At 50.4% G+C, this 20,000-nt stretch overlaps 1 protein-coding gene across 1 annotated transcript in view; it reads right to left on the reverse strand.

The window, feature by feature from the left end:
• LOC311364309 (mitogen-activated protein kinase kinase kinase 5-like) overlaps window positions 1-20,000 on the reverse strand; it is a gene marked incomplete at its 3' end in the record, with an annotated part of 28,218 nt that overhangs the window by 6,866 nt on the left and 1,352 nt on the right. The window contains exons 2-4 of the mRNA XM_084484295.1: window positions 9,591-9,730; window positions 7,273-7,296; window positions 1,361-1,554 (exon numbers count right to left, since the gene is read on the reverse strand). Of these exons, the coding sequence (XP_084340421.1) occupies window positions 1,361-1,554; window positions 7,273-7,296; window positions 9,591-9,730 (358 nt within the window). The remainder of the gene's footprint in view (window positions 1-1,360; window positions 1,555-7,272; window positions 7,297-9,590; window positions 9,731-20,000) is intronic.

A 20,000-nucleotide genomic window follows, 5' to 3' on the forward strand; every position in this document is an offset into this window, starting at 1 on the left:
GTTGAATCATTTATCGGAGGGGGGGGGGCGGGGGGGATTGTGTAAACCGGCGACTGGAGCTGCAAATCAGCAAATCTGTGACCAATCCCGACGTTAATATGTCAGCTGGCCACTTTTTATTAAGATAAGATGCGTGTCCGTCCTCGGCGGCTCCCACGGAGGAACACCAAAGGGATCCATGCGGCCGCGCAGAACCACATCCGTGTCTGGTTAATGATACACCCTCAAAGAGCGTGTGAGAGCCGAGCTGTGCTGAAGATCACCCAGAGCTCATAAAACCAGCGGCAGTAACAACAAAGCTTATCCGAGTGCCGGTCACTAAGTACGCATTAGGTGCTTGAACGCCAGACGCCCCGTGCACGGTAATGTTGGCCTGTGAGCGCACAAGCAAGCACAAGATCCCTTTGTTGATTCTTTTCTAATCACAATCGGATTGGCTCTACCATCATTGGACCCGCAACGCGTGATGCGTCGTGGGTCAAACACGCAGGCACACACCGCTTCCTGTGCATAGGGATGAAGTGAGACCCGAGCGCAGGGCCCGGCGCCCGGAGAAACGGTGACGTACGTACGTTCCGCGTGAGCACCGACCGCGCCTTTGGCGGGCGCTCCGGTGTCCACGAAGAACAGAGGAAAACGACAGCCTGTTGTGCGGGATGCGCTCAACACTGCCAGAGCAAAAATTGGCACCCTGACAGCAGCATTTATGCCCCGTGCAGACCGTCCTCCTTTGACGACGCACCCCCGAGCCTTAACGACATGTCACGTTCGACTTGTTGTCGAAACGCTCTGCGAGAGTACAAACGACAAACGTTCTATTGTGAATTGTTCATTCCGATGAGGGTATATACCGTCATTTCAAATGAATGGCCTGTTCCTGTGGTGTCTTGTTCTGCCCGTTGTACTGCCCATTTTTCCAGAGAAGCGCTCTATAAATAATACCTTTGAGCGATTGAGGCTTCCTCAGAAGTAGCACATCAGTCATTCGATGTCATGTGTTCAGTGACTAAACGTGTGCATCAGCTAAATAATGATGGCAGATTGGCCACTGTGTGTGTGTGTGTGTGTGTGTGTGTGTGTGTGTGTGTGTGTGTGTGTGTGTGTGTGTGTGTGTGTGTGTGTGTGGCTAAAGGCTTTAAAATAGCACAACTACATAATGATAGCAAATTGACCACCAATATTGTGTGTGTGTGTGTGTGTGTGTGTGTGTGTGTGTGTGTGTGTGTGTGTGCGTGCATGTGCATGTGCGTGCGCGCGCATGTGTGTGTGTGTGTGTGTGCGTGCATGTGCATGTGTGTGTGTGTGTGCATGTGTGCGTGCGTGCATGTGTGCGTGCGTGCATGTGCGCGCGTCTACTCACTGGGAGTTGGCCTTGGGCACCTTGAGCAGCTGGACGAAGCGGTCCAGCAGGGGCATGCAGATGGGCCCCAGCAGCACCTCGAAGCTGGGCTGCATCAGCTCCGTCAGCCCCTTCATCAGGCTGCTGTCGCAGCAGTACACCTTGCTGTGCGGCGTCACCATGTAGGGGATGAACGTGTAGTTGGCCGAGCACGTCTGCAAGGGGGGGGGCGAAACGGGCAGGTTGGGCGCCAGCGCTGTGGTGGGGGTCGGGTTGGTTGCGTGCACTCGGCAGAATGCAGCGTGGAGCATAAAACTGAGTCTGAATGACGATGTGAAAACACACACTTTTTTATAACCTGGGGTTGATATATTTGAAAGCTGTTGGAAGGAAGGTTTAGGAGGTATTCCGCCCCGACACACACAAAGGAAAATTCTCAGTATTTACGAGGTCCTGGCGAGGTTATTATGAGCTATGATTCACAAATAACCGGTGTGTTTTATCTGGTGGCTAATTATCTTGGCTCAAGCACTGTTTTTGAGGGGGGGGAAAAAAAGGCGATGGCGGGTAGGTTGTTGTTGAAAACAACCTGTTATTATACTTTGGTTTGTGTTTACTGTATTTTTCGTCCATGTAGTGCAAAATTATTCGTTTTTTCATAATGTTGAAAAAAAAATTGAACGTAACCGCTGTTCTGCACTTTGCTGTTTTACTGCCTATACAGTAGGTAGCACACATTGGCAAACCCATTTGAACCGTTGTCACGTTAACATTTCCACTAGGCTACTCATAACACAATAGGCTGCAGGATCAGAAAATGTCAAAGCCCTTTCTCCCCGTTCCACAGTTGACGTAGGCGGCACCGTGCTCCTCCTTTGTGCCACAGTATTGTCTGATTGTAACTTGATAGAAACGGCACGGCCGTCCGCTGCGAGGCGACTGCACCTTCCTTTGTTTGGCCCCCGTTTGGACTGAGCCCGCTCTGAGGTCATGTCTGACCAATCAGGGCAGCTCCTGCCTGATTGGTTAAGGGAATCCATCCGTGATGTCAATCCCGGGAGTGCGAATGCAACACAACTCAATATCAGAGAGACACAGGGAGGGAGGGAGGGGGGGGGGGGGGCAGGAGGAGGAGACTTGTTTGGGTCATTGATGTAGAAAATATTGCTCTGTTCTGCTTTTTTTTTTTCATTTCAACTCTCACAACTCTCACTCGCACGTTTAACGCTAATTTGACAGCAGCCTCTAAAAATAATCAGCACAAAGGGGCGTGGCTGTCGGAGTTCGCCCTACCTCAGACGTGCTGGTTTCTGCTAGTGGTTAATCATTGTTTTCCCTCTTTGTTGCGTGAGGCGGGGCGGGCTGCAGTTTAGACTCTACATTGTTCCGTAGGAGGAAGTCCACCTGGCAGAGGGGGGGGGGGGGGGGGGTGGTGTCTGCCGTGTTTCCTATCAGCAGCGTCAGACGCTGACGTGTTCACGACGAGGGGGGCCTCCCCGATCACACACCGAAGGACCACGGGGGATACTGTGCTACGTCCTATAAGGTCTCTCTTCCTGTCCCTCAGTCACCGGCACTAGGCCTGCTGTCGATTCAATGGTGGCGTTGCAAAAAAAAGCTTAAAAAAATGTGTATTTGTACACATTTTTATTAGCACATTCCGGTCCGGGTAACAATATGCAATCGAATTGTAGGCAAACAATTCGAACACAACTTGGTTTAAACGAAAGAAGAAAGAGAAGAAGTAGAAGAAGATGAGGAGAAACTAAACACAACAGAGGGCAATACGAACTAACTCCACTAATTGGAAGATCGCACGGCAGAAGCTTTTCTATCGCGATCAAAAGTTAGTGTAGCGTCAAGGGTGGCCGGAACATTCCTAGAACTCTCTCGTCTCCGGTCCGTATGTACAGTACGTTCTGCGTCTTCCTTCAAGGACCGTGTTCTTTACCAGGCTGGTCTGACCTCCGAAGCCTCCAGTCTAGACAAACATGTTCCTGAAGACGCCTGCGAGACGGTTTTGCCATTTATATTTTAAAAAAAAATGGACAGCTCAATGAAGCACATTATTGGCCTCTGGACAGCCTGGCTCCTGCTTTCTGCACTGGGGAAAAAGGGTGTGTGTGCACACGAGCAGGCATGCACAGAAGCACGCATGCACAGTGGCTCCCTTATGGTCTGAACGCCAGCGACTTATCCTATGAACTACCAACATAGGAAAATAGACTTTAATGTCAACGCTGAATACAACTGGAATGATTAAGAGAATCATATAGGGTCTGTAAAGAGCAAAACGGTTGGGCCGCGTCCGACTGCCGGGGATAATTACACACAGGGGAGAGATACGATTCGTACACATCGTGTGGGATGTGTATGACCTCGTTGACCTCAAACCGCTTTTCCGCGGTTCCTGTAGAAATGTCCTCATATCTTCATAACGTGCGTCTCTCCACGGTCCACCGTCTCGCTGGGTTCTAACGGGTTAGAGCCAGACGGGGTCCGTGAGGCGGTCGAGGTGGAGAGGCCGGAACGCGGCTCCACGGAGACTCGGACACTGACAGGAGTTTGCGTCACCGGATGACTTCAAAGCAAGGAGTCGCTCGGCAGCCTTCACACCCCACGGAGAGGGTGCTTCTTTATGTCGCGGCCAAAATTGGAACCAACCAATGTCTCACTGGACTTGGTGTTCAAACGCTTGTTGTGGAAACGAGTATAAATGACACGCGTTCTATTATGAATTCGTTCCGATGAGGGTATATACCGGCGTCATTTCAGACGAATGTCCTGTTCCTGTGGTGTCTTGTTCTTGTTTTGTTCGTTGTACTGCCCATTTTTTCCAGAGAAGCGCGCTCTCTTTGTAACGCGATGTTTATCTCAATGAAACTAACCTGCCTACACAAAAAGGTTGAAGAAAACTAACCCAGCGAACGAAGCGGCGCATGAATAAAAGTACAGAGCGAGACACGGCCTGCAGCGCCTGCACGCGCACGGAGACACAAAACAACCGACCAATCACCGGTGAGATCTCCTTCGACAAAGACCAACACCACCCCCCCCCCCACCGATGCTATAAAGACTATACTGGGAGTGGAGGCTCCGCCCTACGCCCCCCCCCCGACGGAGCACCTCCAGTCACACAGCTGGAGCCGTTCAAAGAGCTGTTCCCCCCCACCCCCACCCACAGCACCCCCACCCACAGCACCCCCCACCCACAGCACCTGCCACCCAGGAAGCCACAGCCTCGGCTCTGACTGGAAGCGGCAGAAAGAGGAAGTGAGAGTCTTCATGCAATCGCGTCTTCCGCTGAATCAAATTCCAAAGAAACGAGAGAAGAGAACGTCCCAGGACGCCGCGGGGGGGGGGGGGCTGCACGCCGTCAGCCTCTAGGAGCGGAGATACTTTGTGGATCCCTTAAGGCAAACTGGGTCACGTTACAGACGCTCCCATTCAGGATTAGAAATATACATATGGAGCACGGAGAAGATGTTTAATAAGAAGCATGTCGAACTGAGTGGCATTTAGCAGAATGGCAGATATGGATATAGAATATAATATTCATAAACATGTTGTGATTAGTGTCCCAGGACAATATCAACCAGTGTGGTTCGTTAAGAATGAACCCTTTGTATCGACACAGGGAGCGGGTACTCTGACACGATGCAGCGCCATGTCACACACACGCGCACACACACCTGACTGAGTACGTATTCTCTACAGTAAGGGGCTCTCCCTGTAGGACAGAAGTTGTCAGAAGGGGATGAGTGCTTTTGCATTAAGATTCAGTTTGTCACAGAACAATGCATATGGCGCGGCGCTCGCATCCGGGGGGGGGGGGGGGGGGGGGGGGGGGCAGGGTGGGGTGGGGGGGGGGGGGGGGGAGCTGGTGCACTCAGCGCATCGGAAATAAGACCGCTCCTCATCCTTCTCCTCTCAAAGCCCCTGAGAGACGAGGAGAGAGCGGCACATGGCAGAGTGTCTGAGTCAGACGGAAAGTGAAAATGTGTGTGTGTCTAAATCGTTGGCTGTGTGTCTGTGTGTGTGTGTGTGTGTGTGTCTAAATCGTTGGCTGTGTGTGTGTGTGTGTGTGTGTGTGTGTGTGTGTGTGTGTGTGTGTGTGTGTGTGTGTGTGTGTGTGTGCGTGCGGTAAGCTGCCAACATAGCTGCGGGTTGGCAGCTATGCAACAGTCGGATAACATGACAGAGGGAACACACACACACACACACACACACACACACTTGATAATTAGCCCTTTTTATTTTTTTTACGCCCTCCCCAGAAGCCATTAGCTCACGGAGGAAGTAGACCCAAATTACCAGTCGACCACAGCCCCATTACACCTGCCGTCACACGGCTCGGCAAACACTGCTGCGTGGCACGGCTCCCCAGAGGACCCGGGCACCGCACCCGGAACAAAGGACACCTAAGTGCACTCACACAATGAGAGGGGGGGGGGGGGCCCGCACACACACTAATACAATAAGAGAAATACAAGGGGAGAGAGAGCACCAGATGAGGAGAGAGAGAGAACCAGAGGAGAGAGAGAACCAGAGGAGAGAGAGAACCAGAGGAGAGAGAGAACCAGAGGAGAGAGAGAACCAGAGGAGAGAGAACCAGAGGAGAGAGAGAACCAGAGGAGAGAGAACCAGAGAGAGAGAGAACCAGAGGAGAGAGAACCAGAGGAGAGAGAGAACCAGAGGAGAGAGAACCAGAGGAGAGAGAACCAGAGGAGAGAGAGAACCAGAGGAGAGAGAGAGAGAACCAGAGGAGAGAGAGAGGGGGGAGAGAAGAGAGTGGGTTGGAGTTGAGGTGGGGAGCAATAGAGAGAGAGAGAGACAGCGAGTGAGAGAGAGAGAGACAGCGAGTGAGAAAGAGAGACAGAAAAAGAGAGACAGCGAGAGAGAGCGGAGACAGAGCGAGAGCGAGAGAGAGAGAGAGAGAGCGAGAGCGAAAGCGAGAGCGAGAGCGACAGACGAGGATGAAAGTGTTGCGGGCGGCTCCCTCTCTCTCTCTCTCTCTCCCTCTCCCAGGGCGACGGGGCCACGTTTCCTAGCGCTGCCAGGGCCAGACATCAACAGGTCGCCGCCCCGCCGTAGCCCGCGTGGAGACGCGCCAAACCGGTTTGCCCGGGTCGCGATTGCTTTGCATCTTCTGCCCGTTTGCTGCTAGACTGGGGCTGTTTGCAGGAGGCCAACACCAAACACTGCCAGCGTTCACTTGTCTAACCGCCAAATCAAACAACGCGACGCGATCGCTTGGCCTTGCCTGCGTGTTGCGTCCCCATTGTCTTGCCTCTCTGTTTCCTCCGGCCCGTAAAACGCTGGTCCTGGTCCACTCAGTGCAGCGGGGTGTGTTTGTTTCGTCGTCTGTGCGTCAGCGATGTACGTACGTCTGCTATTTGTTTGTGTGTGTGCGTGCGTGTGCGCGCGTGTGTGTGTGTGTGTGCGTGTGCGTGCGTGTGTAGCCTGCCCTTCAAACTATCTGCTTTGGTCTTTCGACTCAAGTTGAAAACTCAAACACTGAATATTAACGCTGATATCAGCCATTGTTGCCCAGCCCCACGTTTGCACAATGCACAATATATAACACAGATTACAGCCACAAGGCTAATTTACATCTGTTGTCCCTGGGATTGATTAGATTGCGCTTTGGTTTGAGTCTCGCGGTTCATTCGGGTCCATAGCGATGGCCAGTAGTCATGAGAACCGAGAGGCTCAATCATGCGCAATGTAATCAAAAGACAAAATTGATGATTGCAGCTTGAAGGCTGAGACTTATTTTCAGGTCTGAAGACATAACGATGAATTAAAAGACACACCGCCGCTGGGTGTGAAGTCAATAGTCTTTAGAGGTTGCTAGCCTGTGTAGATGTGCGTCTACACACAGGGCATGCAGATAAGACAAGGTCACACACATGTGCACAGGAGCTACTTACTGTGTTCTTCTGGCAAATGATTTCCTAGAGGAAACGAGAGAGGAGAGGAAGTATTTTATTTAGTGACCTTTTCAAATACCTTTTCTCTTTGCTGCTGTAACACCGCTAATCCCCCCCACTGTGGGACTAATAAAGGATTATCTTATCTCATCAAATAATTAAGGATTATCAAATATAATAACATCATTCTCAAATCCCAAAAGAACGCAACAGGCATTCCATACACAGGCAAACATTCAGTACGTGTGTGTGTTGAGTGTGTCTTGTTTCTTCCCAGGGAATGCCGCATCCCAAGCGACGGTAAACAGCCTGCGGATGAGTCAGGAATGTGTGTTTGTGCTAGCGTCCGGACGGAATTCCTGTGGCTCGCCACGATTACCAACACAAGCTTTAGGACACGGTCGGGCGACTAGAAGGACCGGGTGTCAGGTAGGCAACAGTTGGGAGCAAAAAAGGGGATTTTGAATTGAAAGTTTTGGTCTTCAGTTCATAGTCAGGTCTTTAGTTTCATAGTTAGGCCTGGTAGAGGGGTGTAACCATTACACACAGGGTCTGTGCTTCCTAAAGACTGTGTTCCCCAGGGGTTTGCGGGACAGTGTGTGGCAGCCACCCCAGACATTCCCCCGGCCTGTCCCGGTGTCGGCCTGCTACTGGTGGTCAGCCCCACCAGGTTTCTCTTGGCTCAGTGAATGGACTAAACGCTCGTGCCTCATAGCGCTCTCGCCGGCAGAGCCCGAGGTCCGGGCCCGATCACAAGGAAGAAAGGCTGAATTCAAACCTTATTTAACACGGCCAGGGTGAAAATAACTAGTGGACCATTTGTGAGAGGAAATAGAAAACACTTTTTCTCTTTGCTTTTCATAATCGATTTTTTTTTTTTTCTTTTGCACTGTGTAACCTTTTCATCTCAATTACCTTCTACATAAATAAATAAATAAATGAAAACACTCAAATCAATCATTTCGCCCACTGGAAATAGCTTTCATTAAAACCATTCTGCCGATCCAATCCCCGATGCATTTACCTGACAATTCACAGCTCTGTCAATCCAACCCTAGATATAGACTGCAAATCGCTGTCCTCCTCAACCCGCCAACAGCTCTCTGGCTGCATGAGTACAGCACTAGCCCACACAGCGATACGCAGAGCGGCCCAGAGCCATTACTAAAGAGCTGGGGACCAGATGCTGTATCTACATAAAAGCAAAAAGGAGAACGTATTGATATCCTCCACAAAGAGTATTGCTCAAGCTTACAAACTTAACAACATTTAGCAGCTGAGAACCACACACCAATAACATAATCATTCTGTGATTAGTCATTTTACATCAATAGTCATTTTTATTAAATTCAAACGTATTTCTCCGCTATCTTGCACTAATGGTGCTATCCATTTGTATGGCACGCCCACCATCCCAGTCGGATCTCCCAGCTTTCTTGCGGCATTGATGCACGCCTCCTTTTCTTTGGGGATATGAAGCTCCCACTGGGGCTTCTGATGAGTACACAGACTCGCGAAAGATCCCCGTCACGCTCGACGAACGAAGATGGCTGCGCCCGTAGTTAATAAAGTTGAGATGTATTTTCTTTCTCTTTGTCCCACGTTGGTGTCTTTAATGTCGACGTACACTGCTCTTACACACTTGATTACATTGCTGCTTTAATCTGGTCAAAAATGCATGCACGGTCTTGCTGTGCGTGCAATACAATGTAAAGATTTGTTTTCGAGCTGGTTTGCTAAAGAGCCGAATGTTGCTAACAACAATGACTAGCGTGCTACTACTGCTGCCACCTCCAGGCGTCCGTTATTCTCCCACTCGCCGCACACAAGAGACTACTGGAACACTTTTAAGGTGGGTAGAGCCAGGCCGTTCTCGTTGAGCAGGTCGGTGTACCAGCACAAAAGGCCAAATGGATAGCAGCACATTAGCTGTGTTCGAAATCCTTCCCTATTCCCTCACTCACTGTTCCCTCTATAGTGTTTATGATATAGTGTTATGATACAGGGAATGAACAAACGAGAATTCGGACACTACGCTGAACATTTCTGAACGTCATTTGCGTGAGTAAATGCGCCCGCGTTGCATTGCGGTACACGGGAGAAACATGTAGGGAACATCGTATGTTCACTCAAACGTTGGGTATTTTATAGTCCACTATACAGTGAACGAAATTAACCACTGAGAATTCGAACGGCACTACAAAATGGCGAGCACCCTATATAGTGCACTACATCCGTGATAGGGAACGACTTCGAACACAGCTAATGTCTCCTTCGTCACCGATGGTCCGGTGACGGTGATGGCGGGGGGGACTCACCTGCAGGGACTGCAGCGAGTCCGAGTTGGAGTCGCAGTAGAGGATGATGTTGTTGGCCATGCTGAAGCTCTCCCTCACGCCCAGGTGGTAGAAGAGCGAGGGCTGGCGGAAGGCGTCCGTCATCTCCACCACGGCGATGTCTGCTCCGACGGGAGGACCGCACGGGGAAGACAAGAGAGGGCCGGGGTTAGAGGCGGCGCTGGTGGTAGCAGGACAGACTCACAGTGTGTGTGGGGGGGGTGGGGGGGCGGTGGTGGCACTGACACATGCCCCCCAATAAAGTATACACTTCACAAAATGTATTATGTGTGTTATTCGGTCTGAATGAGTCCACACAGGCGTACTGAATGCGCACTTATTGGGCCCCATATGAGACCATCGGCACGTTCCTTTAAGGATGTGGTTAGTATGGTAGAAGTCTCGCTGAGATTGAGAATAGGACCAATGCAATGATGACGTGCATCAGCCTCGTTAAAAGACGTTCACAGAGGCCAAACACGGGTCATCCCATGCTTGAGCTACGCCAAAGAGATGACCTGTTTAATGAGGTGCGGGAAAGCCCACACATTCTATAACAGGGATGAGCTCAGGAATGCTACCCACTTAGTTTGCAAGCAGTAGCCTTGAGGCTAGCTGTTGATCAACGCAGGCGAGGCTTTGAAGAGCTCCTGTGACCTCTTTGAAACGCAGCAGTGAGTGCACATAGGGAGAAGGACGTAGTTCCTGAAAGAGCTATGCAATGTCCCTTTGATCTACCAGCACCACTGGGGAACTAAAGGCAGACATGCAGTCGCAAGACGCCTGAAATGAGAGTGATTCATATCTTCAGGAACTGGAAATTGGAGTTCAACATCCTGAAGGCCACTAAGTGTTATTGTCTAAGTGTTATTGAATGCTGCGTCTAAAACCCACATAATTGTCATCTTTCTAACCAAAGTATCTAAAATACTTAATGATTCCAATGTTTACAAGCATCAAAATCATTTTCCGGGCACCGCTCATTCACGCATTTTGCACGCGCGATATTTCGCTAGAGACGCGCCGCAAGCCAAGTTGTGCCGAGAGTAAACTCTGCTCACTTGGAAGGGTGAAAGTTCAGACTGCAGGTAACGAGACAGACGGACGAGACGGTGCAGACGTGATCGACCGATCAATCGACGTCAGATGAGCCTACGTCGGGCGGTTCTGAACGGCTCACAGACAACAACCACCCCACCACTCCCCCCCCGCTCTGTGTGGTTCCAAACACCTGCCTGGAGCCTCCCGCCTCAGAGCCAGCGGGTGGGTGAGAGGCACAAGAGGCAGAGCACCGCGGCAATCACACAATCAGATCAGACAATCACCTCCAGCCAAACACATGCACCATCTCAGTGGGGTCTGATCCAATGGTGCCAGGAGAGCGAGAGAGAGAGAGAGAGAGAGAGAGAGAGAGAGGACAAAGACAGAGACAGAGAAAGCTGCAGCCAAGTTCTTGTGCACAAAAGCTGGAGCTCCTTATGCCCTCAAACCAGGGTCAGCCCCCACGCGGGCGGGAGGGCTGGGGAGGCCCCAGGAGCACCGTGTTGAGCTGCTAATGCAAATTCCGATAGGAAGTGGTGAGGGCCAGCGTGATGATTCAGCTCCTTACTAGGCGGTTTGGCACGGCAGGTCGCCTTAAACGCTCGGCACTGTAATGCGCCGCGCGTTGAAGGGGACTATTTGAATTGCAATCGACCACTTCTGTTGTCAGTCTTAAAGGTGTCTGTCAATAATGAATCAATCGGGCGTCTCCTTGCATTCCAACCATTTTTGGAAAGACATGATTCACAACATTTTACTTGTGGTTATTCTCGTGTTGCGTTCAACCTCCACGTGTAAAACCTCCAAAAGCCTCCAGAACAGGCTTCTCTGCTCAACCTGTTCATAGAAAGTCACACCAAACCGCTAAATGTCTTTTGCTAAATCACTTTGTGAATGGTCCAAGGTCCATTATTCGTTTTATTGAGCAATAGCGCATTAGACGTAAATGAATAACATCAAATATGTAACCCCTTAATAGGCCTTCTGTTTCCTCTCCAGGAAACATCAGCGCACCATTTGAAGACACATCAACGTGGCAGAGAGGAATATAGAAACAGAGCGGTAATGCACCTAGAGACACACAGAGGAATATAGAAACAGAGGGGTAATGCACCTAGAGACACAGAGAGGAATATAGAAACAGAGCGGTAATGCACCTCGAGACACAGAGGAATACAGAAACAGAGGGGTAATGCACCTAGAGACACACAGAGGAATATAGAAACAGGGCGGTAATGCACCTAGAGACAGAGAGGAATATAGAAACAGAGGGGTAATGCACCTCGAGACACAGAGGAATATAGAAACAGAGGGGTAATGCACCTAGAGACAGAGAGGAATATAGAAACAGAGGGGTAATGCACCTCGAGACACAGAGGAATAGAGAAACAGAGCGGTAATGCACCTCGAGACACAGAGGAATATAGAAACAGAGGGGTAATGCACCTAGAGACACACAGAGGAATATAGAAACAGGGCGGTAATGCACCTAGAGACACAGAGAGGAATATAGAAACAGAGGGGTAATGCACCTAGAGACACACAGAGGAATACAGAAACAGAGGGGTAATGCACCTAGAGACACAGAGGAATACAGAAACAGAGGGGTAATGCAACTAGAGACACAGAGAGGAATATAGAAACAGAAGGGTAATGCACCTAGAGACACACAGAGGAATATAGAAACAGAGGGGTAATGCACCTAGAGACACACAGAGGAATATAGAAACAGAAGGGTAATGCACCTAGAGGCACACAGAGGAATATAGAAACAGAGCGGTAATGCACCTAGAGACACAGAGAGGAATATAGAAACAGAGGGGTAATGCACCTAGAGACACACAGAGAGGAATATAGAAACAGAGGGGTAATGCACCTAGAGACACAGAGGAATATAGAAACAGAGGGGTAATGCAACTAGAGACACACAGAGGAATATAGAAACAGAGGGGTAATGCACCTAGAGACACACAGAGGAATATAGAAACAGAGGGGTAATGCACCTAGAGACACACAGAGGAATATAGAAATAGAGGGGTAATGCACCTAGAGACACAAGAGAGGAATATAGAAACAGAGGGGTAATGCACCTAGAGACACAAGAGAGGAATATAGAAACAGAGGGGTAATGCACCTAGAGACACACAGAGGAATATAGAAACAGAGGGGTAATGCACCTAGAGACACAGAGAGGAATATAGAAACAGAGGGGTAATCAGGCGGTCAGAGCACCAGTCAGTCAGAGCCCCCCCCCCCCCCCCCCCCCACAGCGCCCCCCCTCCACGCGGACGCTGCAGAGATCCAGCAGCCGCTACTGCGGAGGGAACAGGAAGCAGGCTGAGAGCGCTGAGCAGGAAGCGAGCGCACACTAATTCCCTTTTTCATTCTGGTTTTGTTTACTCAGTTGGCTTCCCTGACTGTAGCGCACGGGACACACGCGAGCCGCGTGGACGTGTGTTCAAACACACTCACACAGAGAGCGCGTCAGGGGAGGGTTCTGTTGGAGCCCTGGTTTGGTTTGGGAGCTGATTGCCAGTCCCAGTATTAATTGATTTCCCCGCCCACGGGTAGCAGGAGGCGGGGAGGAAGAGGTGTGTGTGGTGTGTGTATAATTAGTCAGTGACGCTGTGTGACGCTGTGTGTGGTCCCCCTGGTGGTCTCACTGTCTGAGTGTCAGTGTCAGTCTTGAAGGATGGTTCTCATTAGGTTCTGCATTAGTGACGTGCGATCCTCCTGCCAGGGGACGGGCCATTCAGAGGAACAATGGGGCCAGAGCCGAGGGGGGGGGGGGGGGGGGGGCCCGAGGGTCAGCCACAGAGAGCAGTGCAGTGACGCCATGACAATCTGCCCCTCCCTCTCCGTTTCTATTACAGAGCGCAGCACATGTCTCCATACAAAAGGGACACGTTTTAATGAAGCCACTTGTCATTAGTCCAGGTACAGGTTATCTATCAGTCACGCACGAGCGCACACACACACACACACACACTTAAACTAACACACAAGCATGCACACACACACACACACACACACACACACACACAAACAGAGACAACATCTAGACAAAAATATCATAACCAAAGCCATAAGTCGTCAACAAAAATCTCTCATCTCTTCGTCATCACACGTCACACACAGTATACGACATCTGGAACACACACACACGCACACACACACACAATACTTATATGATCAGACGAGAGTCGAAAGACAAAGATACCAATGTATTTGCCGACATAAGGGAAGGGTCAGAGAGTGTAAACCAGTGTAAACACGGCCAGTGAAGCCGGGAAGCGTTCAAACTCTTCCCGTAGGAGCTGCGGTATACATTTTCCCCTGGCGTTCGGCCTACGCTCCTAAGGAGCATGGCGGGTGCGTGGGCGTGTGTGTGCATGTGTGTGTGCATGTGAAGGGAGGGAGGGGGTTTTGCAGAACGTAAACAGTGGAAGGACTGTGCATGTGTGTGCGTGTGTGTGTGTGTAGATGTCTCCGATCTTCCGAGTGGAAAGCCCTTCAGGTCCGCAGCTCCACTTCCAGGAAACGCGTCTCCAGCAAGGGGGGGCGAGGGGGGGCGAGGGGGAAAGGAATCCTTTCTCACGCCCCGACGCCCCTATGGCTGCGGAGCCTCCGCGCGGCTCTTGAGACGCCGTTCCACTGTGGCGTTGTCGACCCCCGCCGCGTTTTGGCCTGGGTTTTCGTTTCCACCATCTCCGTGCAACTGATGCAGAGCACGCACAAAGACCAGGAGGGTTGTCAGGCCTGCCTGGGCGATGTGGCTGAAAGACGTATCACGATTATAACCGTGATCGTATTGTTCGATATCGGTAACTATTGATGATTTTAATGACCTAAAAACACTAGGAATGACCATGCTGGATGTAAACGCTTCTGTTTAACACTAAACATGACCTCCCACTGGTCTTCATTGATAAATACTCCAATGTCGATGCGACAATGAAAAACACTCACATATTGTAAAGAAGTATGGAACCGTGTTTGTGTAACAAACCCAGCTGCTAGAGTCGGTGATCCAGTCTCTCATCGATATATGAACATAGTCAGTCAATATATTGAACATAGTGATACTGAGCAAAAGTCTATCATGATACGATCATTTATTGTTTTATTGCCCAGGCCTAGGACGATGAGGAACAGGCTGCTGTGTGTGTGTGTGTGTGTGTGTGTGTGTGTGTGTGTGTGTGTGTGTGTGTGTGTGTGTGTGTGTGTGTGTGTGTGTGTGTGTGTGTGTGTGTGTGTGTGTGTGTGTGTGTGTGTGTGTGCGCGCACACGCGCACAACGTCACAGCGCACATCGCAGCCTCGGCCGGCGCCTGACACAGACTGCAGCACACCCCGCACAAGTCCCCGACGCCTCCCTTCCAGACCAGCCGCCCTGATGCAGGCGTTTTACGGGCCGCTGAGGAGGCAAGGGAGGAATGCCAGGAATCTCCCTGCACACCGAGGGGGGAATTACCGGCTACATGTTTCTCACGCCGGTGGCGTCAGTTTCCTCGGGAGTCACGCGCCACAAAAGGACATGAAAAAGAGGGGAAACAAGAGTGTGAGGTTGTGAGGGAACAGACTGCGTCCCCCCGTGATGGAAAAACCGTGGAATAATGATAAATAAAAAGCAGTGAAGCCACCGTATTTTTGTAAGCGCATGGCAGTCAGGCAAACACACCACCCACCCCGTGGGACAGAGGCCAGGCGTAAAAAACACAATGGCTTTTCATTGGTCGCGATGCCTTGCCCAGTCTCATGCTTCTGTTATTTTTAGACAGGCACAGGAAAAAGCCACACGGTGGCCCATCCCTTCAAGAGGACAGAGAGAGACACACACACACACACACACACGGTGGTCCCCGCCCCCCCCCCCCCCCACCTCCACATACACACACAGAATTTCACACAGTGCTGTGCCACTGCTGGGTGCACCAAACGTGGTGGAATGGGGAGGGGGGGAGGGGGGGAACAGGGTTACTGGGAACAGGGTTTGAATTCATTCGAATCTGAGTATACACACACACACACACACACACACACACCATACAAACACACACACACACACACACTTTGAGGCGCCGAGGGAGTTGCCCCAACACGCCTGCTTTCTATTAACAGGCTCCAGGTTTCTGGGTTAAACAGAGTTCCCTTTAACAATCAGGTTGTGTTTTAGTGTGTCATTTAGGTTTGGGGGGGGGGGGAGGCAATGCTACTGCCAGAAGCATAGTCCATAGTCCATATGACGTACTGAGATCCCTTTGCCCTCATCCAAACAACACGCCGACGACCCCTGACCCCTGTGACGCCGCAGAATCGTGTGCCACTTCAATAGTTTGGTTTGATGCACGACAAAACCTGTGTTGTGCAAAACATGGGTGCCTGTTGCTTTTTTTTTTTGTTATTGATGCTTCGCATTATACACATTCCTTGAGTTGATGTTTGCTTTATCAGGGACAATGTAGAAACAGGTTTTCGTCTCTCGATTAACAAGAGATATGCCGCACTATTGCATCTGGCGCGTTGCCATCCTCCCACGTTCTGGACTGAGGGTTGAGAAGCATAGCGGCGTAGTTTAAAATAGGGCCTGGTAGAATCCAGGTAGGATGACGAGGGTGTACCGGCCAATAGGAAGGGCCACAGTAAGCCAGCCAGCCAGCCAATCAGTGCCTTCATATGAGAGGAGCCCCCTCCACTGCGAGGTGAAGCCAGAGCAGAACTCCCCCTCAGCTGACCTGAGACCTGCTGGTCTGAGAGTGAGGAGACCTGCATGGCTCCGCTTCCACCACTCATGCAAATTATGCTTTTGCTTGGTTCCCCCCCCCCCCCCCCCCCCCCCCGCGCCTATTCCCCGAAGGCACAAAGGCACAGCCCTCAGTCTCACACACAGTCGTGTGTTATTTTTGGTTTAAAAATAAAAATAAAAAGCATTGAGGCGGGGTATATTTAAGTATATTCTGAGAAGTCCATGTTCAGTCATTTATTCGAGCGGCCGGGAACTGGTGAGAAGACTGAACAGGAATGTTTAAAAAAAAAAACAGAAGATGAGTCAATGGCCGAAATATTTTTACTAGAATAGCACTAGAACTATTCCGGCATTCCGGACCAGTGCTCGGCGTTCCCCTTGTATCAGCAGTCGCTCTGCTCCTATGAGCCAGACACGGCCCCCGTTGCGTCACCACGGATAAGAAACTCAGCGAAAAAAATAGCCTTCCCCTTTTCCATGCATTCTCTTTTTCCATATCATGACGTACCACGCGACAACACTTTCACCACCAGCAGGCCGGCTGCCCTGGTCCCTTATCTCTGCATTCCCTCGCTCAGTATCGGTGGAAAAAGATTTTTCCCTCCACTGTGGAACACGTGGCGAGAGAGGAATTCATATCAGTGGTTTGACCCGAGACGTCTTGTCCTCTGTTGACTCTTAACAAGGAGCAAGCAGATAACTGGTCCCCCCATCAAAGGGTGTTGAGGTTAGCCGTCGGCCCGCTACGCCCTCTCCTTTCCGCACGCTCTCCCCGCCGCTGACACCGGGCCAAACCCCGTCAGAAAGCCCCGGCAGCTGTGCGGAGATATTTCTCAAGCTGTGCCGCGGCGCTGGTAGCCTTCATATCATCGCCCGAGTCCCGGGCTGCCCCCTCAGCAGCAGCAGCGACGGCTGGTCGTATGGCTGGGTCTCAACTCCCCGTGACCTTGTGCGCTTTCAGACACCACGCAGACACGCAAAGAATTCAAATAACTACAGCCACAACTACAACAGCTACCACAACTTAAACGGGATCTACAATCAGATCAACTCCAATACTAACAGCGGACCGGCAGCCCATCGTCAGCGATGAAAAAAAGTGCAATGTGAACAGTGCACACTGGGCCCTCGTGACACACACACACACACACACACACACACACACACACACACACACACACACACACACACACACACACACACACACACACACACACACCCTTCACAAGCACCCTCATGTCTCACCTCAGTAACATCAGTGGAAGCTCATGTACAATGGCTCAAGTGTGTGTATGAATGTACAGTATACGTGTGGGCCGTGCCAGTGTACCTCACCACAGCACCCCCCCCCCCCCCCCCCCCCTCCTCTCCAAAACTCCCTTGGCCTCAGGCTCCAGTCCACACTCGTTGGAGGGACCCATGTAGTGCAAGCAGCTAACGGCGAAGCAACGTCACGAGGCACGTTGGCGTGCGTGCAGCTGACACGCTAAATCAGAACAAGGGGATAAATGCGGCGTTTGTCGCCGTCAGTGCGAGCGTCTGCAATGCCAGCACAGCTAGCAGAGGACGGGCTTGACCCGCACTCTGGGGTACAGGTGAGTGGAGGGCGGAGAGGAGGGAGGGAGGAGAGGGAGGGAGGATGTGAAGTGGGTTTTTCGAATGATCGGAAATGTATCATCATTTTATAACAAAACAAACACCTGAGAAGGGTTTTTGAAAAAACAACAGTCTAAATAAAAGCCATTAAAAGAAAATAAAGAAAAACATTCCTTCCTAAATGGCCATGCATGGTGTCACACCTGAGACAACCAACGACTTCACCTGCTGCACGGGGACACAAAAATACACGTTGGCTCGCAACCAGATTGCCAATAGAGACACAACACCCCACGGAAACCCTGTGCGTCAGTACGTGTTCCTGCATCACCCACCAGCTGCCTGCACGAATCAAGCAATCAACCTTGATTCATTATTCTTGAATGATTCTTGCACTCTGGTTATATCTTGATCGTTGAATTCATTTATTGTAAGTCCCTGTGGACAAACGTCAGCTAAGTGAATGTATTGAATGTAAACCTGCCTGCTATACATTAAAGTGTGGCTGAAAAGATGCCATTCGAGTCATCGCTTAGAAGATCGATAGTCAGTCGATTAGAAATGTAATTGTGATCATAATGAGTTGTCTTTTTTAGACAAAACAAGACCAAACACATGCTTCTTGTAGATGAGAAACCAATAGCTATTTGGCAGCTTGTCCTTTTCATTCAGATCAGTACAAATGCTTCCGTTTCTCTTGGCAGTTCGTCAGGCGAAGCATGCAAATTTAGCACCTGGCTCTCCACTTTGTTGACATAATAAGATGATCAATGTCATACACTAAATGATTAGCCTCACTGATTACGCTAATAAGTAGCCCAAATAACCATCAGACTATTCCGCAATTGAAACAATCGCTGGTTTCAGATCTACAGTACATTATACATTCATTCATTCATTCATTCAAGTAAAGCAAGACATAAATGTGTTTGTTATCTGTGTGCAATGTGTGCATCTGCTCTGATTATCTTATCTCTTCCTGAATGAGAGGGGCAAACATGAAGGGGTCTGTCTTCTTATCGCCTGGTCTCTGGCGTCAGTTCAGCATTCATCAGATTTTCCCATGAAACTAAAATAAAAACTAAACACATTTCTGACCTCCCGTGTGAGTTTATGAGGGGGGGGGGTCCCAGCGGGCTCCCAAGCTCCACAGAGGAAAAGTGCAGACGGTGGTCGTTCTTATACTCTGCTCATGCGATTACGAGACAGGCAGAAGCGAGGGGAGACATGGAAATTGTTCAAAAGAATGAGTTGATACAGCATTTGTTCCCAAGGCGGTGTGTTGGCGACCGAATGACATCAGCATTAGTAATCTCCGCCATACTATGTCACACCATCTGCTGCATGCTACCACATGACTATTCATGTTGGATATGTCAAAGCCCACGTGAGCGCCAGACAACTGCGGAGCATGTTTGCATGGCGCACAACATGCGTGCCATGTTTAGACTGCAGTGCGATCGCATTAGCCTTCATCTGTGCCAACGCCGATTCCATGCGATATGACTGAACATGCCCACATTGTGGAAAAGCCTGAATGCAAAACGATGACATATGTCCTGGAAGTGTTATGACACGATAACAGTTGCATACTCATGGGGAAAGTGAGTGAAATGTGCAGAATTGCATGCAACGGATCTTCTTCGGGGGAAAAAAAACAAACATTGTTGTGCAGCACACATTTGACTAACACAACTCAAGCAGAGGGGAAACTGCTGCAGTCGAAAAGTTCAAGTAACTCTCAGATTCCAATGGAAATTCTGGCCTCACACACACTGATCCCAAATCATGGAGCCTCAACAGGCAGAGGAACATGTGTGGGGGGGCTGGGGAGAGGGGAGAGTGGAAATTGGGAGCTGTGGGAGCAGAGCATAATAATCACAATACATGACTTCTGTTCTGAATTTCCTGGAGAGAATATGAGGGAATAACTGTTAAGAAGCGGGGGGGGGGGGGGGGGGGGTGTGAGGGGGGGGGGGGGGTTACTCCAGCCATGACACACAATGTTTC

This window comes from Micromesistius poutassou (assembly GCF_964030765.1).
Source record: "Micromesistius poutassou genome assembly, chromosome: 19".
Taxonomy (NCBI): domain Eukaryota; kingdom Metazoa; phylum Chordata; class Actinopteri; order Gadiformes; family Gadidae; genus Micromesistius; species Micromesistius poutassou.